The following is a 26,962-nucleotide window of genomic DNA, read 5'->3' as shown; positions in this document are numbered from 1 at the left end:
AATACTCAAGCATCCTGTTGGTCAGCATTTAACGTGAGAGAGGAAGTGCTTTCTGCAGCTCCTCTCAGCACATCACCTCACTAAGGGAGAATAGAGATTTAAACTCCCCATTATATATCCGTGAGCCTTGAATGGCAGTGCACTCTCTTGAAAAGCCAATAGACAGAATGAAACTTTGCCTGCAGAGATGTGTGAAATCATCACTGATTCCATACTCTCACTCACAGGCTAGGTGGAAGTGTGGATCATTTGTTCTGCACACATCCTACTACGACTCCTGCACATTGCTTTTAGTCTCTGTGTAGTTCACATTAAAGCACAAGCATGTATGATGCTATTTGCAATTAAAGAGTTGGCTCCTTATGAGAAATGAGCAATGCTGAACCATGACAAGCACTCTAATCCTCAGGATATTTGGAGAGGCTGCTCAACTCTTAGATGGATGTAACTTCACCAGGTCCAACAGTGACAAAGACACTAAAGCAGACACTTGAAGAGTGTAAATGAACCAACATCACCCCGTTTCACCTTGTCATTGATGTCAAACACCTAAGGCTATAGTGATGTAATGCAGTATGAGTATGCAGTGTTCCTCCATTTATGATCTTCACCAACTGGGGTTCCTTCCTCACTATAGCGTTTTGAACTGACTGAGTACCATCACCATCACCATCACCACCCTCTGCTGAATGATGAATGAGTCTTCGTTCTCACTACCACTCCTTTTCATACTTACTGGAGACTTCCTTTGGTGCCCCTCACTGACTAGGGATTCTCCCTCATTGTATTCCCTTTAAAGTACAACTCTGTGATAACTGGCTAACTTCTCTGAGTCCTTTGGAATTCATGCAATTCAACTCAGGTGAGCAGAGCATGGGGAGAAATCTTTGCAGCACTGCTTGTGGACGAGGAGTCGTAATCAAAGAGTGAACAACCCACAGGCCTGAGCTCCCAGTAGCAGCTGCAGGTTCCATACCTATAGTTGCAGCCTATTCCTCAGCCAAGGCAAGTCAATCAATTAGAACAATGTCCTGAATGGGGATTCTGTCAAACAAATAGGCACATATTGTGAAATTAGAATCCACATTACAAGAAAATCCACACACATGGTTTAGCCCTCAAAGTCCATCTGTTGCTCATCAAATCCATCCCTGTAAAGATAGAAACCATAGAATCTTATTTAACAGAAAAAGCTTCTGTAAAGAAGTTCCAATTTAGTTCTAGAATCCTATTTTCTCCCAATAAGCCTGTAAATTGCTTCTCTTCAAGAACATGTTTAATTGCCTTTTGAAAATTAAGAATGAAGCCGACTTCACTGTGCTTTCAGTTTGTGTTTTCCAGATCATAACAACCATGTATATGAAATTAAAAACACACAACACCAGGTTATAGTCCAACAGGTTTAATTGGAAGCACACTAGCTTTCGGAGCGCTGCTCCTTCATCAGGTGATAGCGGACGACACTATCACCTCCACTATCACCTGATGAAAGAGTGGTGCTCCAAAAGCTAGTGTGCTTCCAATTAAACCTGTTGGACTATAACCTGGTGTTGTGTGATTTTTAACTTTGTACACCCCAGTCCAACACTGGCATCTCCAAATCATGTATATGAAGATATTCCTGCTAATTTCTCCGCCTTGTCCTTCTGCCATTTTTAAAAATCTATTGTCTCTGATTATTGATCCACTTGTTTGAGGAAAGAGGGCAATTAAGAAACATCTTAATTAAGAACTTATAATTTTGGTTACCTTTATTAAGTCAACCCTTAACCTTCTCTGCTTAAAGGAGAACAATTCCAACTTCTACTATCTCATCACGTAACTGAGCTTCCTCAGTGTTGTGGTTGTTAGATTTTACTTTTACAATTTTTGAATTCGACCAAATGCAATAGCAATTTAATAGTAATTACAAGCTGGAAATTACTATCAGGCATATTGACTAAAAAGTACTTAATGCAATTTTGTGGCATCCTTCCCATCACGAGCTTTAGACAGGTTTCGATACATTTAAATTTCAGTGCTAAAATAGCAAAGCTTAGTCAGTGTTCACTTGTTAATATAACAACATGATTTCTAAATTTAGATTAGTTAAATTGTCCAGATAACTAATGCAGAAAGACAATTTAGCAAACAACACATTCCAATGTTCTTGGCTTTGAAATTGTTCCTGGAAAACCATATCAAAAATACACCGATGTATTCGCTGGCATTGAATTGAAAATGAAAGCTTAAGATCATAGAATCCCTACATTGTGAAAGCAGTCCATTTGGCCCATCAAGTCACCATCACCCCATGAAGAACATACTGCTTCGCCCCACCCCCCACCCCCCTGCATTTCCCACAGCCAATCCACATAACCTGCACATTTTTGGACTGTGGGAAGAAACTGGAGCAAACTCACACAGATGTGGGAGAATGTGCAAACCCCACACAGATAGTCACCCGAGAGTAGAACCGTACAATGGTCCCTGGTCCTGCAAGGCAGCAGTGCTAACCACTAAGCCACTGTGTTAATCCTGTTTTAGTAATTTTCTTAATCTCTACATTTTTAATTACACTTCATCCCAATTTTAATTTAGGGTGCTGTCTTGTGTCTCGACGTATCAGCAAAGAAATTAAGAGATTTAGTGTCATGCTCGTCAAAATTTACTGGACTGGGAGATGTAAGGTCGACAACTCAAGAGGATATTGTAAAAAAATCTGGCAAGAAAACTAAGTCAACTCCTTTCTGCTCAAATTACAATTTTTTATGGAAATATAGAATAATATGCATATGTATCACAAAATTGCATTAATAATTCTATTTGTAAATACATTTACCCACATTATTTTGCAAAACTTGCATTCTGAAGGTTGAGTTTCACTTTATAGCTAGTGTATTAAGCTTTTCAATCTGTGTTCTGTTATTTCACTGGTAGTCAAAAAAATGAAAAGTAGAGGATATTAAAATATACAAGACATAACTAAGTGACTTTTGGATTCAGATTTCCTTGTTTTAAGATCAAAATCAAATACATATTAGCATGTATGATAGGTGAGGACTGGAGAAAACTTAAACATTTTCTTAGATGTTGACACTTCAGTTCAAGAAAAGCACTTAGTCCACAAAAAATAGATTTGCTTCTCAGAAATATGAGCTAGATAAATTATGCAAGAGTAACATAGCTTATGCTAATGATGAAAGAAATTATAGCCTAGAGTTGCAGACAGTTGGTCTGCAATAATGTTGGTGAACACACAGTTTGATGTCAAAATTCTGGGTGTAATCTGGGTAAGTAACTGATGTACATTGAACTTTATGTATTGAAAAGCATGCATTTTCTCCTCATATACATAAATGTAACAAAAACTGTTTTTAGTCTACAGAACGAAACCTTATAATATTGATTAAATTCATGCAGAAGATGCTATAGGTACATTCTTATTAAGACATTTATTTAAATAGGTCAAATCTAGTGGACAGAGCATATGTTTTAGTGAATTTGTTAGTTTTAATTGTGGTTTTTGCCACTATTCTAGGATTCTCATCCATAAATTCCATCTTTCTAAATTTTGCTGCTTTTGAACCTTAGGCAGTATCTTGATAGAACCAAAGTACCAAAAACTGCACAATGGATTCACAAGCCTCAAGACTGGCAAATTGAAGGTGGTAAGACAAGCGAGGCAAGCAGTTAAAGGGCTAATGTGAAAGCTTGCAAACTTCTCTGTACTGGGTCTGCTCCAATGTTCCAAGGAATCACAATGCAAGCTCAAGGAATAACACCTCATTTTTCACCTAGGCACTTGACAGCCTTGAGGTTTCACTACTGAATTCAGTAATTTCAGAAATTGGACATGTTATGTCTGTACTCCGTTTTTCTTCCATTCTCTGCTCCCCCCATCATCCACCCAATACACTGACAACCTTGTCTAGTTTGTGTCTTGTTTACTTTGCACATACTACATTTTGTTTTCTTTCTCCATTAGCAATCTTTTTAGGTTTTTTTTGCTCTAGGTCGCTGCCTCTGTCAATAGAGTAAAAACAAAATTTATTTTCCAACATCTTCAGTTCTGAAATGAATCAGACTTGAAAGGTGAACTCTGTTTCTCTTCACAGTTGTTGTCAGACCTACTGGGTTTCTATGTGTTTGTCAGCATCCACAGACATAACGTGTTCAATTCTGAACTTATTGAACTCAGTATTGAAACATTGAGGCTGTAAAGTGACTAGGTGAAAAATGAGGTGTTGTTCCTTGAGCTTGCATTGCACTTCCTTGGAACATTGCAACAGGCCCAGTACAGAGAAGTCCACATGCAACAGTATTTTGCCTTTATTTAAGCAATAAGAAAGAGCTGGAAATGACATCTTGCAGTACCATCAAACTTCAGTCAATAGAGAGGGGACAAACTCCTTTAGCCCTGAGAATTACTCGGATATAATCTGTTAACGACCAATGCTAACTCAAAAATTGAACAGTTTTGAGAGTGCATAAAAATGTGCATAGCAGGAACTATTGAATAAATTTTGTAAAATATAAGCATGCACAATGCATTTGAAAATGTACCAGTAAAAGGTAGCCTTTAAATTATATGATGTAGAAGCAGAAACCAGCTATTCAGCCCATCGAGTCTGTCCACCATTCATTGAGATCATGCCTGACCTGATCATCTTCAACTCCACTTTTCTGTATAATCCATATAACCCTTGGTTTTCCTACTGATTAGAAATCTGTCCACCCTGGCCTTGAATAAATATAAAAGACCAGCCTCAACTTGACAGATCAACCACCCTCTGAGAGAAGATATTCCTCCACATGTCTGTTTTAAATGGGTCACCTTTTACTCTGAGGTTTCACCCTCTGCTCCAAGAATTCCTCAGTAGAGGAAACAAACTCTCCATGCCTACCCTAACAAACACCCTAAGAATCTTACAAGGTTTCAATAAGGTCTGCATTCATCCACAAACACTGAAAAGTACAGACCCAAACTATGCAACATCTCCTTCTAAGATAGTCCCTCCATATCCAGCATCAACCCAGTGAACCCACTTTAGATTACCTCCTAGTATATCCTTCCTTAGATAAGGAGACTATGACGCTTCATAATCTTCTAGGTATGGTTTCACTGATGCCTTGCATAGCTTTGCCTTCCTACTTTAATACTTCATTCCCTTTGAAGTAAAGGCCAAAGTTCCATTTACCTTCCCTATTATTCCCTACTTGGCTGCTAGCTTTTTTATAATTCATGCATGATGTTCTCCAAATCCATCTGTACTGCAACTTTCTCCATTTAAATAAAATTCAACTTTTCTATTCTTCCTTCCAAAGTACAAAACTGCACATTTTCCCACATTATGTTATATCTGCTAAGTTTTTGATTTTATCAGAGGAACACTGTTAATGTATACAATTTGGACAGACAGCAGTTCATTAAATACAAAGAAATTTCTCTGCCATCTTCAATGATTTATGCACCCTAGGTTCTACTCTTCCTAAACCCTTAGAATTGTGTCTTGTATTTTATATTGCTTCTTCTTGTATTAAATTTCAGGTGCCATGGGTCTACCCGTCCAGCCTAAGTCCACCCACAGTTCATAATAGTTAAGTTTTATATTATGTGTAAACTGCAAATCCTATCACTGAAACAGCCTTATATCCATATGCTAGAATTTATTATAAAAGTTGGGATACATTGACTCCTAGTTGATAATTATCTAATTAGACATTGTCAGTGTGGATATGTGAATGGCAAATCATATTTGACAAATTTGTTGGAGTTCTTTTTTAGATATTACTAACAAAATTCCTAAAGGAGAGCTGATGGACATTGTACTATTCAACTTTTCTGTTACAGCTTCATAAAATTAACCAATTTTCTTGGCCATTTTAAAGGGCACTTAATAGCCATTCCTGTTGCTGTCTGGAGTCACATGTATGTCAGACTCAGTCAAGACTCCAGATTTCCTTCCCTGAAGGACATTAATTACCAGATATGACAATTATTTTATGTTCATTGCTTGTGAGAGTAGCTTTGTATTTCAGGTTATTAATTAAGGGTAATTTCCCCTGTCATTAACCTGCCACAGTCAGGTTTAAATTGTTGTCACCAGACTATTGGTTCAAGCCTTTGGATATTGGTCCAGTAAATATTATCACTATTCTAGCACTCGTTGCCATGCTAACTGGAGCTTACTCGACCAAGCCAACACTGCAGTTATAGTTTGTTCACTCATTAAACTTTGACATGGAAGTGTAAAACTCAGCCATATTTTAGATATTTTTGAGCCAAATCCTTGGTAGAGTTTATTCTATAACTTCAGTCAAAACTGCAGGTGCACATTTGCTTTCCCCCTCTTCCTTTCCTGCATACCCACCAGCACCTGCACATTTTCTTAAGTTCTCTTGCTCTATGAAGATCTTAGCCATATAGCACTCACTAATGTAATTGGATCATGCTGAGTGACATTTAGAACCTTTGTTTGATCAACGGATAGTGATATAATAGAGGAGAGCTATAGGAGAAGTGACCTTTTTCTCAATAAGATGCTAAATGATTTAGCCAGTTTCATTTGCCTTACCCACAGATCCCAAGTTTGCTAATGGACAGCAAAAGTGTAATATATCAGGGTAGGTAGCAGTTTCTAATTCCAACTTCAAATTATTGTCAGCTTTATTCTCCTATAATTGTTTTGAAGTTGGTTCATATATTCACACATCATTCATTCCAACAGTAGTTACATTGATAGTGGATTGTGAGTAGAATTAAACAATGCAACTCTGCAAACAATAGACTGATTTTTGTCACAAAACTACTTAATCTGAAGAGTTCAGAATAGAGTGTGCAGATCCATGGGTAGCAAATCAGTGGATAATGAGGTGTGAGTGCATTGGAAATTTGGCCTTTTAAAGTCCGCAATTAAAAGAAAGGAAAAACTGAGAGGCCCAAGAATTTCTTCAGCTGGAGAGAAGGTTTCAGAGCGAAATCTGTATGCAGTGTATATAAAACTCAAATATAAAACTAAGAGGAAGAGTTGGTTGCTAAACTCACAAAGAATAAAATTTAAAATATCATCAAGAGTGATGGATTATTATTGTTATTGTATCCAGTCCAGAAGCAGAAAAGAAGGTGGAAGTGTAGTGATGTAACAAGGTCAGCCAGGTTGACCTGATGAAGAGTCATCTAGACTCGAAATGTTAACTTGCTCTCTCTCCATGGATGCTGTCTGACCTGCTGTGATCTCCAGCATTTGTGGTTCTAATAGAATATGAGTTCCCCAGTTGGGATGTTAATCAGATTCAATCAGGGACCCTTGACAAACAGATTAAAAGGAGGATTACCAGCGATTCAGGCACTCTGCACGTTGACTCTGACAAAGCTGTGCCAGAGTCAAAGACTTCCCACGTATAAATAAAGGATGTTTTGGTGATAGAAAACCGGCCTCCGTAGAATTATTTTGGTAAGAATTGTTTTCTAAACATGAAAGCAGTATGCTATACTGGATGGACTTGGGCATTGTAGAGAAATGCACTGAGATAAAAGGAAGGGCTTGCTTGACATGGAAGTAAAGAACCTTCTTGGAAGTAACTTCTAACAATGGAGGAGATAGGAGAGCTCCATTTGAGACTAGGAAGTTGAAAAAGACATTTGATTGAGGAAGAAGGAATACAGGCATCAAAGGGGTAATAATTGGTTAGATTCAGAACAGTTTTAGCAGTAGATTTTCAACCTATGCCTGGACAGAAGAGTGATGGTGACAATAGCTGCACATTATGCAAACTACAGTAATTTTAGTTTCCATTCCAAATTTATACTACCAGCTTTACTCCATACGACATTAAATGTTTACCTCAAAATCTTGAAACAAGTTTAAAAAAACAAGAATTTCACTCTTTCATTGTTCATACATTGGCAGAAATCAAGATGTGCCTTTGATGTGAAATCATGATATGAGACTCCAGGTTGCGATTATGATAGAAGTTACAAATTTTGAATGGAATCATCACAAAAAAGTAGGCAACACTTAATAAAGAACAGTGGTGGCCAATGATATTGGAAGAATGGTATTCTTTCTCTGGCTAGGATAGTATTCATTGCCCAACCCTAATTGCTCAGAGAGTGAAGAATCAATCACATTGTTGTGGGTCTGGAGTCATATGTAGGCAGGAATAGGTAAGAATGGAAGTTTCCTTCCTTAAAGGATGTTAGTTGGCTTTTCCTGACAATGATTTCATGGTTATCATTAAAATCCTAATTCCAGGTATTTGTTGAATTCAAATTCCACTATATACCATGGCAGGATTTAAACCTAGATCCATAGAACATTATAAGTGTCTCTGGATTAATAGTCTAACGATGATACCACTAGGTCATCACCTACCCCTAAACTAATGGACATGATTCAAAGGAAACACCAACTTTATCACAGATTGCATGGTTTGAAAGGAATTTAATGGATCATTAACATAACTTTCATTAGTGATCACATGATAAATTGTTTATGGGGGTCTATCAGGAGCTTTGAAGATACAAGTCATTTTTCCTCATTTTCCATGCTCTTCAGCAGGAATTGCATGCAGAGAATGATTTGGCAGAGTTGCAGAGATTTGGAGAGATGAACAGCTGTGCTCACCTTCAGTACTTAGATCATTGACTGAGGGGTCATTGAACCTCCTCTCACATTAAACAGGGCTGATGCTACTTACAATGACACTCTCAGTCACTTCTGTTCCAAAACCTAGAGAACAGTCTAACTGGAGATCATTTCCAGAACCTCTTAGGTGGCATTAGAAAATCTAGCGACAGCCTTGTAACTCCTAATTCACAAGATAGTAGTGTCTACATTTTTCCTGGATAATGTCTTCACAGTTCCAACAAACTGAGGAAGCAGAAGGGCATACAACTGAAACATATGTATTGCCATATTAAATACTAGTGGACATCAATGGCAGGAGTAAATTTATTATAACAATTGCCCTCCAATATATCCTTGTATACTGTTTGTAATATAAATGGGAATATTCCTGAAAATTTATTATAAATAGAGCAATTGCATTGACAAACTAATTTTTGTCTTTTCTGGACATAACAGTGAGGTTAAAGATGAGATAGTATATTGTCATGAAGACTTACCCTGCTGACTCCCAGTCTATTTCAGCCTTTAAGATACCTGCAGAGTAATCGTGGCGATATCAGATCATCTGAACATAAGAAACAGGAAGAGGAAGAGGATATTTATCCCCTCATGCTTGTCTCACCATTCTATAAAAACATGGCTGATCTGCTCCAAGTCTCAACTCTTTCATGTCAGCTCTTCACAGCCCCCAACTCCTCTGACTTCTTGATATTTCAAAAATCTACCTACTTCCTCTTTGAATACTTCCAGTGATCTTACCTCCATGACTCTCTGGGACAGAGAATTCCAGATATTTTTACCATCTGGGAGAAAGTTTTAAATGAATGTCCATTGATTTTGTAATTATATCCCCAGTTTGAGGTCCCCCCATTAGTGGAAACATCTGCTCAATATCTACCATGTCAAGACTCTTCAGAATTTTGTATGTTTCAATAAGACATCCCTCATTCTTCCAAACACTAATGAATAAAGGCCTAAGCTGTTTGGCTGTTCATGATAAGTCAACCTCTTCCTCCCAGGAATCAGCCTTGTGAATGTCTCTTTTGAACTACATCTAGTGCTAGCATATCTTTTCTTCAACACAAGAATGAAAACTGTGCACAACACTCCAATAGCCTCACCATCACCCTGCCCAGTTATACAATTACTTCCTTATTTTTAAATTTCAACCCACTAGCACAAAGGTAATGGTTTTTTTGACTTCTTAACTACTTGCTGCACCTGCATGCTAATGTTTTGTATTTCATACAGAAGAACACCCAGATCCCTGGGTGTTGCACTTTTTGGAATTTCTCCCCATTTAAGTAATAGTCTGCCTTTAGATTTTTCTAAGTGCATGATCTCACACTTTTTCTACATTAAACTCAATCTACCAGCTTTTTCGCAGTCACTCAACCTATCTATATTCCCTTGCAGATTCCTTATATCCTCACTAATAAAGATCTCCCACCTACTATTGTATCATCAGCAAATATCGAGAAATTAAACTCTGCCCCTTCTCCAAGTCATTAATATAACTGGTAAATAATTGAGGTTCTAGAATTGATTATTGTCGCAATCCACTTAAAGTCTAACTTTAAAAAGACCCATTAATGTTGTCTTGTTGTCTTTTTTTGTGTTAACCAATCCTCAAACCATGCTAAAATATTACCCTCATTAACATGAGGTCCTATTTTATGCAATAACCTTTTTATGTGGCACCTTATGGAATGTATTTTGGAAAACTAAATTTACCATCTCTAATTTCCCTTTATCAGCTCTTACTTATATCTGCAAAGGTCTCTGGCTAGTTTAACAAACATGATTTCTGTTTCACCTTTCTGTGTCGTTGCATTAAGCTTTTCTAAATGCACTGCTATTTCTTCCTAAATAATGGGCTCTGGCATTTTCCCAATAATAGATATTAGACCTTCAACAGTGCTGTAACAGAACCCCTTCATTAGCTCTATGCTGGGCAGCCAATAATTCTTACATGTCAAAAGGAACTCAGAATGGAAAGTTGGAGCAAGGTGAGAAGCAAGATGTTTGTGGTCACACAACATGCAGCTGGCTCAATCTGTCAGGTAACAGGATGATGGTGAGCTGCAAGTGGAGGAGCATATAGGGCAGGAATATACCATCATCAAAACTCTCAGCAAGCCTGCCTTCCCATTCTGTAAGATCATGGCTGATGTGCTCCAGGTCTCAATTCTTCTTTCAAGTCAACTCCTCATCTTGCCAATTATTTGTCCACTGTTAAAATTAAGCCAAATACTGGTTCGGAAGCACCCAAAATATACAAGAAGATCAAGTTTTCGTAAATTATCCAGCTTTTTACTGTGATGCTACCACGAAAAAATGTTTTTAAAGAGCTCTGCTTTACTAATTTTTTGTACATTACTGACGCAGTCATATCTCTGAAGGATTGATAAATCAAATAGGAAAACAAATCCATAGACAGTTTAAACCAAGTTCTGGATTGCATCCCCAAACTATCTTGCAAACAGATTCTCAGGAACATCATTGGCCACAAGGTGAAATGGAGCCTAACTTCGTCTGACAACCGTTGACCCCACTAACTGTTATCAATTCTACTTGTCCAACAGGAGGGTTGCTTAGAAATAAGTCTTTTTGCATGCAGTTCATCCTATGTTTCCAATGCGTATAAAGGCAGCACTATAATGTCAAGAGAGGTAAAAGTCATAACAAATCAAAAATTTCAAATATAACTTAGGAACAGGCCAAGAAAATAGCATCTGTTTCAAAGATGTAAGCTGAGGTCTTTGCTATATTGAAAATAGAGATCATGACACTGCATGAGAAACACAAAGTCACAGGTGAACCATGATTGAGTGAAACAGCATAATATATGCAGCAGCTGGATTAATCCCTCAGTGAAAACCAAAATCCTTAGCTGGTGAAAAGATACCTAAAGAACATTCCTTTCAACTGCCCTTCCATCACCATGTTCACAAACTGATATTGGCCCAGACAATATCCAATTTTTCTACCTGCAAAGAGATGGCTAGATTGAAAATGCCTTCAAATGAATTCATGTCAGGTTGTATTGAAAAAACAAGGAAAGGATCTGTGAGCAAAGATTATTAGACAAGTGTTATTTGATCTTCTATAGAAATCCAAATTTGGAGTTGTGAACAAGTGTAGTCATCAAGTGAAATGGCAACGTGAGGTGGTGGAATAATTGAACCAGAATTCATCAATGTAATTCAAATTGCATTTTTATAGTCGTGTGCTGCATTCTTCTGAAATAAAAGCAAAATGCTGAACATATAGACAAACCCATCAGGTATGACAGGATTCGTGGGCAGAAAGACAGAGGGTGGAATCTTATAGGGGCCTGGGCTATGGCAAGAAATGTTGGAAAAGCATCCAAGAAGTCCAGCAAGCCCTCTCAATGTCAGGAGTAAGTCGCTGCATCTTTATGCATCACTTTTGTTGTCGAGACAAGTTTCTCCCTAGGCAGCAGTCAGTTGCCTATTTAAGGGGTTTACGGTTTCTTAATGAATTTATTCATTGCACACCTCACGTCATTAATAGGCAGCTTTTTATCCAACAACTGAACATGAGTTAACGAGAGATTTCTCAACAAAGAAGTCAGGGTGGGTACCCAGTGACTTTATTTCTCACCGCTGGCTGTGAAGAACCTCTATATTGGTCACCACGCAACAGTATCACAGGGTATGATCCAAGGGCACCAGCCCCTTCGTCAACCAACACTGGCATCCAGTCATTGCCAACACATTGGGGTCCTCATGCCACCTCTCCAATCCATTTGCAGGTCATTTAGGAAGCAGAGTGCTGGATTGTACTGAAAGACTGCTTCAAGGAACTACATCAAGTTGCCATGTCGACAAAATGAAAAATGATTTTGTTTTTCTCTTTATACTATAACTTCAAGATCATTGCTACGACTTTGTTAAAGTCTATTGCAGATAGGATACTCACAATGAGCCATCACAATGCCCTTTTACAGCAAGTGTACTTTACTTGATACCATATTTGTGCTGATAAAGTAGTTTACCAAAGCTCGTTTGTCGGAATCACCACTCTTTTTAATGATTTGTGTGTACTGTCATCCCTAAACCTGAAGCAGTAAAACTCAAGTTTCTTAAGCTGCAGTCTGTATTATTTAAAAGATCAAAGTGACATTTTAATCAATTTACTTCACATACTATTGGTGTGCATCCACGAACCAACACAGTGCAATTGCATTAGTCTGTGATTAAAATATTCATGACTAGGCTGAAGCTTCTTGTAAATAGGACGGTTCCCTCTTTCTGAACAATATCACTATCTGTCCTATCAAATTTTCTGCATCATTCAAAATTTGGAACAATTTACTACAAAATGATATTTTGAGTTGCATAACATTTCTGTTGACCATACCTCAGGTATTCCTGGGATTTATCCTTATGTCATATTCTTCCCATTCCCTGTTGTATATTATAATTACCAGAGGTGTGTCTATCCTCATGTTGGAACTCAATTGTTGGGATTTGAGTCAAAATGCTCGGATGCAGAGAGGATGACAATTGTGAAGAGGGCAACTCAGTATATGGAGGGGGCAGAAATATTGGAGGGAAAGGTATTATGCAAAACAGGTGGATGGTAGTCAACCAGAGTAACACCCTGGCTTCCAGGGGAACAGCTCATTCCCAGACTTGGCATGTCCAACTGATTTGCCTGGGGCTGGGAGGGAGGGCAAGTGGCAGTAGACTCATGTAGACTGGTCGGATGTGGACATGCGGATGTGTGCTATCTAGAGGAGTAACAGAAAATGCTACCAGGAAAGGGATATTTATACTTAGGAATGCACCCAAGCAAAGCCTGGAACTTACTGTCTGAGGAGAGCCCAGTGTTGCCTCCCAGCATCATGTAAAGCATAAGGGCACAATGGAAATGAAAATGGCTGTGATAACACCTGTGGTAAATGCTTCTTTCTGTGAGGGAGGGGGCTTCAAGTCTGTGCAACGTGGGGTCCTTCAGAGGAAAACACCATTTGGTACATACCCATAGAGTGAAGGTGAAACAGACCTGCATACATTGCATTCCTTGTGACTCTCAGGCAAAAGCCGACAGTGCATAGTTCAACTTCTCAATCCAAGCCCCTGACTATTTCACATAGAACAACAATTGAAGCCCTCTCAGATCTGGGATGCAATAGCAATGTCTGTACATTTAGAGAGATAGAGTCTGGTTACCAAGGTCATTATTATCTAAGATTTACCCACTGCCTGGAAATGGTGGAGGAGCTGCTGACTGCACATCTTGGTCCATGGAACATTATCTCAGGATAAGGGTAGATGGGTTCATAACTATCAATGTTGCATTTGCAGCTAGATAGAGACTTGCATACACAGTATGAGACGTACATAATGAGAGAACAGAACATCACTTTACAAAAGTGAGAATGTCTTTACAAAGCGGTGACACCCGTGCTAACATTGTCTCTTTTCTTTCCCTTCCAATATGTCTCAGTGCAGACCCGGGTTCTGCAGCTGGGGTAGAAGGAGCCTGCCCTACAGTGGAACCTGTTTACCTTGGAAGTTTGGTTGGGCAAACCCAGAGGCATTTGTGCTAGAGAGTTCATGTACACCAGAGACAAGTTCACCCTCCTCAGATTGACCTCCCACAGGGCTGACGGTGGCAGGCAGCTTACAAATAAAAGGCCCATTCGTCTCTGAAGTTTACTATGAGGAGACTGCTGGGTGATGTTTGTGTGACCTCACCTCTGGCTGGATGCCAATTTGCACTGCCCTGTCTCCTTGGAAGGAAGGAGCACCTAGATCCTTTTCCCCTGTCACCTTGCTAAAGCGATGGCATTCAGGGTCACTGCATATATCCAGCAGATACGGAAGGTACTGGATGTGGTCCTAGAGTGGCAGTCACCAACCTGTCCAAGCTTGAAGCAACAGGGTCCCAACTGCATTGGAGCAGCCCTGCAGCCATTGTTATCTAGTGCCCCTGATATATCTGTCTGCTCCTGTATCTGCTTGTGTATTTCAACAAAGTCACAAATCGCTAACATCATAGCAGTCCTCAGAGTGCCAGCAGTATGGGGCACTTCTCCCTCCACCAGCTGCAGAGACATAGCAGTGATGTGCTCAGCAGCAGCTCCCAACTCCAATCTAGATAAAATACCCACTAAGATGTCAGTATTGGAGTTGGTACAAGGTGTAGGAGCCAGTGTTGCCAATGCTTCCTCCAAGGCATTTGTGCTCTCTTCCTCCCTCAAAGGTGGAGAAAAGGAATCTTCACAAGCCAGCTCACTAAAACACAGCCACCGTGAACATGACACTTGTACCTGAAAGAATGGCTCAACCAAGCAGCACCAATTGTGATATGTTGAGATTAAATGCACAGTGTGGGGAATGGGAAAGTAGCACAGCAGTGGTTACTTGGTTGTCAGGACATGGATGTTTCAGCATCTCCACAGGAGTGGTCCTGGTGGTCTCCTGCAAGAGCCAACGTCCTATCTAAAGGGGATGAGGAGCCAAATGTTGAACATTCCAGCACCACGTCTGGCCCTTTCTTCCCTGTTAGTGGCCATTTTCTCCTGGAATGAGACAATTGTGTGTGACAGAATGAGATGAAAGTGTGTGGCACAGCTGGCAGTGTTGATACAGAGGGGGAAGAGTGGTGATGTGTCCTGAATAAGTGAGTATGGCATACAGGCACCATGCAGGATAGTAATTTGGGGAATCAGGATAGGTAAGAGCAAGACAGTGACTTTGGTACAGCACGGGCCTTGGTGGGAGATGCATACAGCAGAGATTGAGCGAATGTAAGGTTGCAGAATGAAGATGGTAGCACTTACCCTAGTGAAGGGGAGAAAATTATTGACCTTTTGCTTGAACTGCTGGGTTTTTTTCCAAACAGTAAAGACCACACTAATCTAAGTGGCTATCTTTGTCCAAACTGGCAGAGGCCGGTGATGTGTCCTCTTCTGGCAGTTCTGGGAAAGAAGAATGGCACCATCCCATCCACTGGGATCTCCAGGTCTCTGTCCGGGAACCAGGTGCCATGTCCAGGATTAATGTGTACAGTCATGCAGGGCAATTCCTGAAAGCCACTGCTTGACTGGGTGCACTGGCATTTTAAAAATGGCACAAGAATCAGGGCCAATTCTGGAAATCCCAGAGCGATGTGTACCTCCAGCTATGATAAATTTTGGAATCAGGCCAGCATTAGATAACAAAGGATACCAGTGGTTGAGAGAATAGTGTGAGAAGACTCACTAAGCCTCACAAAGTGAAACCATTCATGAAACTCAATGAAAATGACAGTTATCCAAAATATCGTAAGATTCAGCCCTGAGAGTTCTTTTTGTAGAGAAGATTGTAATTGGAGTTACAATGGAGAAGACTGGCTGAAATCAACTGCAAAGCATTTTTGTGAGATAGAATAATTAATGTGGTCCATGGGAAGTGTTGAGATATAACTTTTCAAAAGTGTTTCATAAGTCTGAACTTTATGATCAATGGAAAATCACTTCGAGAACACAAGCTACATTTTTACTGAGCACTGTCTTTCTCTCATCCCACAGCTTCACAGACCACAACATAATATTGCTATACATTAACAGCACAGAGGTGGAACGAGTGGAGAGTGTCAAGCTCCTTGGAGTGGTCATCTACAATAAGCTTTCTTGGAACTCTTCATGTGGACGCACTGGTTACAAAGGCCCAACAACATCTCTTCTTCCTCAGGCAGCTGAGGAAATTTGGCATGATGGCGAAAACCCTTGCCAACTTTTATAGGTGTGCTCTCGAGAGCATTCTGTCTGGATGTATAACTACCTGGTATGGCAACTGTACCATTCAAGATCGGAGACAGTTGCAGAGAGTGGTGAACTCGGCCCTGACAACCACACAGGCCAAATTTCCATCTGTAGAATCCATCTACCAGGCCTGCTGTCAAGGAAAGGCCACCAGCATTCTCAAAGATCCATCCCACCCTGGCAATGTTTTTCTACAACCTCTTCCACAGGGGAGAAGGTTCAGAAGCCTGAACACAAGCACCAGCCAGCTTCGCAACAGTTTCTGCTCTACTGTTGTTAGAATATTGAATGGACTCACAAACTCTTAACATTCAATTCTACCTGTGTTTTTGTTTTTCCCACTGTTTACATACTTAACTGTGTGATCTGCCTGCATTGCTCACAAGACAAAGCTTTTCACTGTGCCTCGGTACATGTAACAATACATTCAATTCAATTTAATTCAATTCAATTCAATACTTGCTTTACACAGTGCCCAATGTGGTCAACCACATGCTTTCTCTTTATTAGACATACAGCCAAAAAATACATGATTCAGGCTTCTTCAGTAAACAAGAATGATTAAGTTATAAAACTGAAATTTATTCAATGAAGATGCAGAATCGGTTAAAACTTTGCATTTGATTTCAGCCATTTTTCTCCAAACAACATCAGTTACAACCTTCAGTCTGAAATGAACTCAGTTTCCAATCTTCACCTTTAGGCAACCACCTTCTACTACACAGAACCCGGTGACACCTTTTCTTTGCGGATAAAGTTTATTAACTACTCAGTTTTATAGCTCCAACTATTCACCAGTCCTTTATATCTGAGTGAATCAAGTAATTCCAATGACTTGCTTAATTAATAAATTATATTAATAAATATTATATTGGATATTAATGCTATATTAATAAATCTACCTTTGCCTTAAACACATTCAGTGACCCTGCTTCCACCACTGTCTGGGGTAAAGGTTTCCAATGTCACACAAAACCCACACAGAAAAGAGTTCGCTGCTCTGTACAACAGAAGCAGGCAAAGAGTACACGTGATGGATGTTGAAGAGCTGGGAAAGTGACAGCAGTCTCCTAAGGAAAAACATCACCTTCAGCATGATAGAGTGGTGTGGCGTGGGGTGTGACAAGCTAGACATCCAGGTCCAATAGATGAGAGCTGGGGGATGCAGTGATTGTTTATTGATCATAAATTTGCTTTTGTTTAAAAAGTAAGTGGCTTGTGTTTATTCCCAGAAGCAAATGCAACATTTTGTTTGTTTTCTTCTTTGCTTTTACTGTTGTTGAATGGAACTTAATGTTTTCAACAGTTTGAAGGCTTTCCAGTACTATAATGTCCCCATATTAAATAATGAGAAGATATTAGACTGTGCTGGACACTAGGGAAAGAGCAGAACCTCCTTAGACAGGGTCCTAAGATGGGATGATGTTACAGATGGAAAACCTGGGTAGCTTGATTCTTGTCGCTGCAGTTATAATGATTGTCGATCAGAGAGGTGGTGATGTAAAGTAGCAACATATGTTTGAATCTAAGTTTCTGTGTACAATGAACTGTCGTCCCCACAACCTATGAAATAGAAGGCTTCAGGAGCACTTCTTTTTTGTTTCCCTTCCTCTATGAAATATAAAGGGCAACTCCTGGCTGGCAGCACTTGGCCAAGTGCACAGTTGTCATTTAAATATGGTGCCAGGACCAACAATCTTGGGAGGTCCCAGCAGTGGCAAGTATTCAAGCATTGCTGAATGGACAGTAGCATAACTGGGGTGCCAAAAGGCAAGGTGCACACATAATGTGACACATTTCAAGTGAACTGCTTGAAATACCTTGCTTGAGTTCAAGGAGAGAAGCCCTCTAGAAAACATATTTTTCTTCAATTTCTAGCTAGCTCACTCTCATACTTTAATTTCACCCCCTTCTTAATCTTTTACTCATTCTTTGCTGTTCTTCATATTCCATCAAATCTTCTGACTGCCATCTATTATTTGCAGAATTATATGCTTTTTCTTTCAGTTCGGTCATATCTTTAATTTCCTCAGTTAAGCAGAATTTGTGAGTCCTTCCTCTTCTTTCCTTTTCACTGGAATGTATCTTTTCTGATTATTTTGCAATATCATTTCATATCTTTCCCACTGGTTAGTAGCCGATCGAGCATATCCTGTTGTGTAATCATAGTGTTATTTCAGTGTAGAAAAACTGCAGAAAGCTGCAATACAAATAGAGTTGAGGCTAGTTTTGCAAGAAAGCTAGCACATCGGTGCAGCAGGAAATCAGAAAGGCTAATAGAAAGGTGGCCCTTATTTCAAGGGGATTGGAGTATAAGGGCAATGAAGTCTTACAGCAGCTGGTGAGACCACATCTGGAGTACTGTGAGCAGTTTTGGTCCCCTTATTTAAGGAAAGATATGTCATTGGAGGCAGTTCACAGAAAGTTCACTAGGATGATCTCTGGTATGGAGAGACTGTCTTATGAGCAAAGTTTAAACAAGTTAGAACTCTATTCACTGGAGTTTAGAAGAATGAGAGCTAATTGTATTGAACCAGATAGGATTCTGAAAGAACATGACAGGGTAAATGTGGAGAGGATGTTTCCCCTCATGGAAGAGTCCAGGACATAGTAACAGAATAAAGGGGTATCAATTAAAGACTAAGATGAAGAGGAATTTCTTCACAGCACAGAGAGCTGTTGGGGAACAATCACTGTGTATACATAAGACTGAGATAGATTCTTCATCAGTGGGGGAAATCAAGGGTTACAGGGAAAATACAGGAAAGTGGACACGAGGAATGTCAGATCAGCACTGCTCCTTTTGAATGGTGAACCAGGCTCAAGAGGCCAAACAGCCTACTCCTGTCCATATATCTCATGGTCTTATGAAATTTCTGTGTTTCTTAATTCTAAGCAAGTAGATTCATACCTGAGCTGCTGTACCAATACTATCACCCATCTCCTTTCTCTCTTGCCCCATCTTCCCAAAACACTTTGTATCCAGGAGTATGTAGCACCAGGCCTGTGGAAACTAGATCCAAATATCACTACAAACTTCAACAGACACACAGACCCAGCATTTGTCAACCAGAAAATAATGTTCATTTTGATTAAACAATGTTTCAGCCTAAGCAAATTTCTTGGGATTGGAGGAAAAAAGTGAAAACTAGTTTCTCCAAGGTTGAAACACAATTCAGAGCTTCTGTTTTGTAATCTCCAATCATGGAAGAGCATTTTCTCTAACATCTTGTCTGAATTAAGTTGATTTATAGATAGTCACTTGGCTGGATTAGGACTATACATTAACACAGTCATAGAGTCACAAGATGCATTTAGCAGAAAATCAACTCCATCAAAAATTTAACATAAATCAATATAATCAAATATTGAGATGAAAAGCTGCTTCTTTGATTGATAATTTTGAAAGATAATACAAGCAAGGAATGTATATTACGACAAGGGAAATTTTAGGATAATAAGGTTTAAAAATTCAAGCTACAGCTGGTTAACATGCCAAATTTTGACTGAATCCATGATTCAAAAAAATGCATGCATCTAATTGCCAATATAAGGTCTGAGATTTTCACCTTGGATAGGTCATTCTGTCCACGAGATCAAACTTCTGAGAGTATTTGCACTGATTGCAATTTTTAATTCTATTTAAATTCAGCTGACAAAATTAATTTACTTATAAAAAGCTAAATAAGCTGACAGCTACTTCACAAAAAGGATTTTGTTTTTTACTCCATGCTTTAGGACTCTCAACAGAGGTCAAAAATGGAAGAAATATGATCCAAGAGTTGAATTCCAACTCACGTCATTATATTCAGAAGAAAAATACTTTAACAAATGTTACAATTTACAGTGAGCAAAGGGAAGTAAACCCATTTTAGCCAGAATACATGAAATATAGAAATACAGAAAATAGGAGCAGGAGTAGGCCATTCGGCCCTTTGCACTTGCTCTGCCATTCAATACAATCATGGCTGGTCATCCATCTTTGGTCTCAACTGCTTTCTGTTGCAGAGAATTCCACAGAATTCCGCCACTCTCTGGATGATGAAATTTCTCCTCAGCTCAGCCTTAAACGACATATCTCATATCCTCATATTGTCCCTGGTTCTGATCTCCTCAATCATCGGGAAATCCTTCCAATCTTTACTCTATATTGTCCTGTTAGAAATTTATAGATTTCGATGAGAACACTGTCATTCTTCTAAAATCCAAAGAATATAGTCCTAACTGATCTAGTATCACTGCATGCATACGCCTCACCATTCCAGGAATCAGTTTGGTAAATCTTTGTTGCTCTTCCTCCATAAGCAGAACATTCTCAGAAAAGAAGGCCAAAACTGCACACAGTATTGCAGGTATCATCTCACCAAAGTTCTGTACAATTTCAACAAGACATCACTGTTCCCTATGAAGGCAAACATACCATTTGCCTTCTTCACCACCTGTTGCATCTGTATACTTACCTTTAGCGACTTTTGTACAAGAACAACTAGCTTTCATTGCCCCTTTCTCCTTTTCCCAACATATCACCATTAAGATAATAATCTGGCTTTCTGTTTTCACTATCACTTTAATGCACATCATAGTTCTACTGCCATGTATTTTCCCACTCGTTCAACTTGTCTAAGTCACACTGAAGAACTCCCAATGAGAGAATTTTCCTTTGTCTGCATCCAGCCAGCCATGATCAAGATGATTGGGTGCATTTTGGTAAACAACTTTATCTGATTGTTCTTGAGTTCTTGAGTGATATAGCACAAATCCGATCAACTTACTACAAAATAATTTTTGTTTTGATAACCAGCAAATCTTGGTTTCCAAATGCATTGAATGCAAATCAAGGGAAAATTGCCCCTCATTTCTAATCAAAACATTATCTTTCATTGTAACTTTCTATATTACATGCTAAATTTCTACACTACAGAAGCAAATCCTTTGACTCATGCCAATCAATACAAAATAAACTATTGGATGAACTATAGTGTGACACATTTGGGTAGCAGCCCCAATTACTTTACATACAAAAACATGAAAATGGTGAAAACCAATTAATTTGAATAAATGATCCAAATAAAACAGCTCAGTGGTTAGCACTGCTGCCTCACAGTGCCAGGGACCTGGGTTTGATTCCAGCCTTGGGTGACTCTCTGTGTGGAGTTTGCTCCCCATGTTTGTGTCGGCTTCCTCCCCCAATCCAAAGATGTGCAGGTTAGGTGAATTGGCCATGCTAAACTTCCCATAGTGTTCAGGGATGTGAAACTTGTTTGCATTAGTCAGGGAAAATGTAAAGTAATAGTGAAGGTGAATGTATTTGAGTGGGACACACTTCAGAGAGTTGGTGTGGATTTGTCAGGCTAAATGGCCTGTTTCTACTGTAGGGATTCCATGATTCTACAACAACTTATGAAATTCTGTCCCATTGCATTGAAAGATCTCTAAATTCACTTTCCTATAGTTACTGCTCAAACATCATTGCAATCACATGCATTAGGATGGTTTATTGTTCATCTCAAATGAAAATAACTTCAGTGACAGACAACTGCATCTAATGTTTAAATGGAATGTAAAAAAAAGTACATCCTAAGAAGAGAGTCCCTTTTACCAAAGTCATAAAATTTGGACTCCAGACTATCCAGACTTCCTGATGTTTTATGTAAATACAGAGCTAGAATCTTAAATTCTCTGGTTATGGTAGCAACAGCGATAGGAAACCAGACCTGAACAAGAATAGTCTGTTGAGAAAAAGTATTTAGATTTATTTCTGCTTGATTAATACTGAAAAAACCCTCAGTCATAATGAAGACTGTTCAGTTCATTTTAATTCACAGAGTCTCAAAGTTTGAATTTCATTACTGGTTTAAGAGTCAGTGTCGTTAAATATTCAGCAAGTTTTCAATGTATCTGAAGTGCACAAAATATGGTGATTGAACACAGATTGAGTCATTATTGCACCAGTCCTTACAGCCTGACATTATAAATGCGAGTGGGATAAGAATAGCCATTGGATTCCAACCTATCTTACCATTCGTGCTTTCAAATTACAGTATGTTTACAAGAGGCTGAAGTCATTCAGGTCATTTTAATGGCCTGAACAGTGTGAAGAGGAGCAAATTTGCCACTTTTAAAATTGACCTCTAATCATCATTAACATTTCTAACTTAGCCTGCTGCCTCTGCCTCCCCAGTGTGGCATGAGGATGAGGGTGAGGATGAGGGTGAGGATGAGGGTGAGGGTGAGGATGAGGATGAGGGTGAGGGTGAGGATGAGGATGAAGATGAGGGTGAAGATGAAGGTGAGGATGAGGGTGAGGGTGAGGGTGAGGATGAGGATGAGGGTTAGGATGATGATGAGGATGAGGGTGAGGATGAGGATGAGGATGAGTTTAGGAGGGGAAGAGGGACAGCAGTACCAAACTTGGAACAAACACTTACTTCCATTATACTAACCGCCTAACCCCAAAGAATTCTGACAGGATCAGGTATCGAGATTGAATAAGAAGCAGGAAAAACAAATTTCAATGTAGTTTGTCAACCAAAACATTTCAGATCTGTATTCTCAAATGTAAAAAGAAAATTTCCACAAGGAATGATGCTTCCTTCAGGAATGGCTTTAATACGGACAGGTAACTGTCCATTGTGTTTCTGCAGTAAAACAGGATTTCAATTTACTGTCAGATAATGCTACAATTAAAGAGAATCATACCGTATTGCATTGAATATGCCAGTTGTACAATGTCTACTTCACTTAACAGGTAGTGCATGAATGTACTGTGGAAACAAATTTTAAGCTATCAGTTCAGATTCAGGGAGGTCAGGATTTAAAAAGATAAATCAATCTAAATTTGTTTTGCAAAGAGTTTCTCAGATTTTTGTAGATTTTAGTAAACTTTTTTTTAATCACTGAAAATTCTCACCTCACTTACATGCAGTGTTTATGGAAGCCATAATGCTGCGATAGATCAATATGCTCCAACAAATGGGTTTCTGTTTCTGAATCAAGTCCCAAGACTTCACTGAATGTGGTAATCATTAACTCTAATAATGTAACTTTGACAAAGTTTTTAAAAAATCAGTATAAATTCTGGATTAAAGGAATAATACAGGGACAGTACTTGGTGCTGAGAAAGATTATTAAAATTCCAAAACAACAATCCCCTGTTTCATATATTTAACAAGGTCACATCAAATTCAAACTGAAAGAACTGCAGATGCTGGAAATCAGAAACAGAAAACAGGTGGGGGTGGGAGAGGGTAAGGAGTAGACGATAGGTGGAAATAGAGCCCACAGAGAGAGAAGAACAGTTGGACAGACAAAGGAGTGGATAACAATCAGGCTAGGAATCAGAAACGACAACAGAAATTGCTGGAGAAACTCAGCAGATCTGGAAGCATTTGTGGAGAGAAACTCTCCTACCAGCTTCTATGTAAAAAAAAATCATTTTCTGAGCTATCTTCAGTTCTGAGGAAGGGCCACTGGACCCAAAACGTTAACTCTGATTTCTCTATACAGGTGCTGCAAAACCTGCTGAGATTTTCCAGCAACTTTGTTTTGCACATCAAGTTCAAGGTGCACACATACTGATTAGCACTGAAGCATGAAATCATATTCCTCAAATTTACATCCCTGGATTTACAATTTTACTGTGAAACTAACACAACAGGATAATAAGACCATAAGACATAGGAGTGGAAGTAAGGCCATTCGGCCCATCGAGTCCACTCCACCATTCAATCATGGCTGATGGGCATTTCAACTCCACTTACCCGCATTCTCCCTGTAGCCCTTAATTCCTTGTGACATCAAGAATTTATCAGTCCCTGCCTTGAAGACATTTAGCGTCCCGGCCTCCACTGCACTCTGCGACAATGAATTCCACAGGCCCACCATTCTCTGGCTGAAGAAATGTCTCCGCATTTCTGTTCGGAATTTACCCCCTCTAACTCTAAGGCTGTGTCCACGGGTCCTAGTCTCCTCGCCTAAACGGAAACAATTTCCTAGCGTCCACCCTTTCCAAGCCATGTATTATCTTGTAAGTTTCTATTAGATCTCCCCTTAATCTTCTAAACTCCAATGAATACAATCCCAGGATCCTCAGCCATAAATGGGAAAGACGCATTCTGTATCCTGAAAAGGATGTATTTGCAAGATTGATAAGATCACTCACCCATTCTAATAATCTTTCTAAAGGACTAATATTCTACAATTTTAATGTATCGCCATCCTTCCTCATGAAAGACAGACTGCTTGGAATGGAGCTCATAGATTTGTTTGGCTTGTTGAATCTTTTCTTCTTTTATGACTGAACCTGTATAAGCTTTATTAACAAGAACATTTGCTTTTATATCAGGGTAAGATCCTAAAGGGAGAAGGTTCTCTAAGAGATAGATACCCTCAATATGAATTAGAAAATTCACTGAATGCCAAAAATAATTCATAAGACAGGACACGTAGTCACAGGGTGCTTAAGAAAAATTGAGCTTTTCATTAATCAACTATTAAAAATCTAAATAGAAACTTCTACATTTCGGCAAAAGAAAAATTATTACTATAATATACTCAGTAGTGTAAGCTGCAATCCACTTCAATTGTATTGCTGTGTAATAGTTCATTCCATATATGTAAAAGTAATAACAAGAGGGGTTGTAGGAAGAATAATAAATCTCCTTTACCCTCCCAAATCCCTGGAGCTGTTTTGTTGCAATTGCAAATGGAGATTAGGCTGTAACAGCCATAGGATTTCAGAAGATCATGACATTAAGCTATTGATGCTGATAGGAAATTGGGACAGAGACAAGCTGCGACTGCAACTTATAGATGAAACACAAATGACTGCATCATAAATCACCGCAAAGTCTTCTCGGGATGGGGGAATGGCAGTGGAACAACAAAACTTAAAGGCTGGAAACAATTTTTGAATGTCAGCAAACAACACGTGGCAAAATAAAAACACAAAGTGCAGGGAATTCTCAACAGGTTATGCAGCACCCTTAGAGAAAAAAAGAGAGTTAACAGCACAAATTTAATCCAGCCTATCATAATGGGAAACATAATGGGTCCAGTTAATCCTGGGAGAAGGCACACATCTGTTGTCTAGCAGCAGGAAAATCTCTTGCAATTAAACTGGATGTGGGAATGGGCCAAGGTGAGAAATTAGTCGATCGTAGTGGAATGTCATTTTGGTACATTAGTGACACGACTTAGCCCTGAACCCATCAGAATTTATGATGGCTCAGGAAGAACGTCTGAGCGACAGAGCCCCCAATTCCTCAGTGAAGTCAGCCAGGTAAAAAGTATTGTATTTGCCTGTGGCTGCCTTAAAGGGAGGAGTGGGGATCCCCTTTCCAAGATAAATATCGTCTGATTGAGGGACTTGACATTGGGAAGGGGGTAGCTACAGAGTCACCCATGTTCCTTTGCCTCTGAGCTCTCATCCCCAACCTTTTCACCCCAGTGATCCCTTCCCCAAGACCAACATTCTGCCCTCAGTCACCCGAGTTTAAGGATCCTGTGGCAATCCCTGGTGACGCACCCAGTGGCAATGTAGGCAATGGAGAGGTGTCGACCCCAGGGTGGCCAGTAACCCTCAGGGATGGCATCTCAGCTGTAAGGTTCCTAAATCATCAAGAACATCTGATACTGAACACTTGGGCCTCTCACATGGAAGCTACATGGGGGTCCCATCAATTCTCCAACCACTGGTTGGGACTCACATCAAAAACATTAAGCTCTGCTAACATTCAGATCTGCAATCTTTCATCAGAGCTCAGACATGAAATATTAATCTTCTTTCTTTCTCCATGAATGTGTGTGTCCAGAATTTTGTCTTTATTTCAGATTTCCAGAACTTGCAGTTTTTTTTTGCTATAGCATGTTACAGAATCCTTGTTTCACCCAGGGGGTTTGAATACAGCTCCTGTTAATATTGCATATGGCCTTACAAAAACAATATAAAAATATAGCTAAAAATCAAGGATAACTTTCAGTGAACTTGGGCTTGTCAAGGATGTGTTGGATTGCATCCTGCTTCCTAGCCGGCACATAACAAACAAAAACTATAAGACCAGAAGTTATATTAAATTGTGATTGGTTGAGTCAAAGATTTTTGCTCTTGATATTTTTAAAATCCTTGGTCACCAAATATTTTACCTCATAGATACTTCTTCAGAATATACTGTAATCCAAAGAACACAATTTCTTTGAATTCTCTTCTTTTCAACATTCAAAGCAGGATCAGATTTTATCGGTAACCGGATGGAAACTGTTTGAGATGAGTAACCTGATGAACCAAAAAGGTCTTTAGTACCTTTAGCCAATAATTTTAAATCCCAAAATAAAATTTTCCCACCTCAAAAAGAAATATAGAAGTGGCAGCACTGTCATCTCTCACAAGCTTTTTGAAGATCAAGTTATTACCACAGTGTGCAGGGGGAAAAAAAGAAAAACTACAAACAGGAACAACCATTAGAGCAGAGAGCAGTGGAAAAGTACAGAGAGGGCATTCGTATGGGAGGACCAAAAGGGAAAAAATGCTGTACTTGAATAGAAAAGTAATATACCCAGGATTAGACAGACA

The 26,962-nt window shown here is 39.2% G+C and overlaps 1 protein-coding gene across 1 annotated transcript in view; it reads right to left on the bottom strand.

The window, feature by feature from the left end:
* Nucleotides 1-26,608, bottom strand: part of nampt2 (nicotinamide phosphoribosyltransferase 2) — a 44,003-nt gene extending 17,395 nt beyond the window's left edge. Inside the window, 6 exon segments of the mRNA XM_072581692.1 lie at nt 14,506-14,881; nt 21,967-22,123; nt 22,905-22,934; nt 22,937-23,030; nt 24,591-24,694; nt 26,536-26,608. Of these exon segments, the coding sequence (XP_072437793.1) occupies nt 14,506-14,881; nt 21,967-22,123; nt 22,905-22,934; nt 22,937-23,030; nt 24,591-24,694; nt 26,536-26,608 (834 nt within the window).
* Between the last annotated feature and the right edge of the window lie 354 nt (nt 26,609-26,962).

Source organism: Chiloscyllium punctatum, chromosome 12 (assembly GCF_047496795.1).
Source record: "Chiloscyllium punctatum isolate Juve2018m chromosome 12, sChiPun1.3, whole genome shotgun sequence".
Taxonomy (NCBI): domain Eukaryota; kingdom Metazoa; phylum Chordata; class Chondrichthyes; order Orectolobiformes; family Hemiscylliidae; genus Chiloscyllium; species Chiloscyllium punctatum.
Note: the sequence above shows the minus strand (reverse complement) of the source record. Positions and strands in the feature narration are given on the sequence as shown.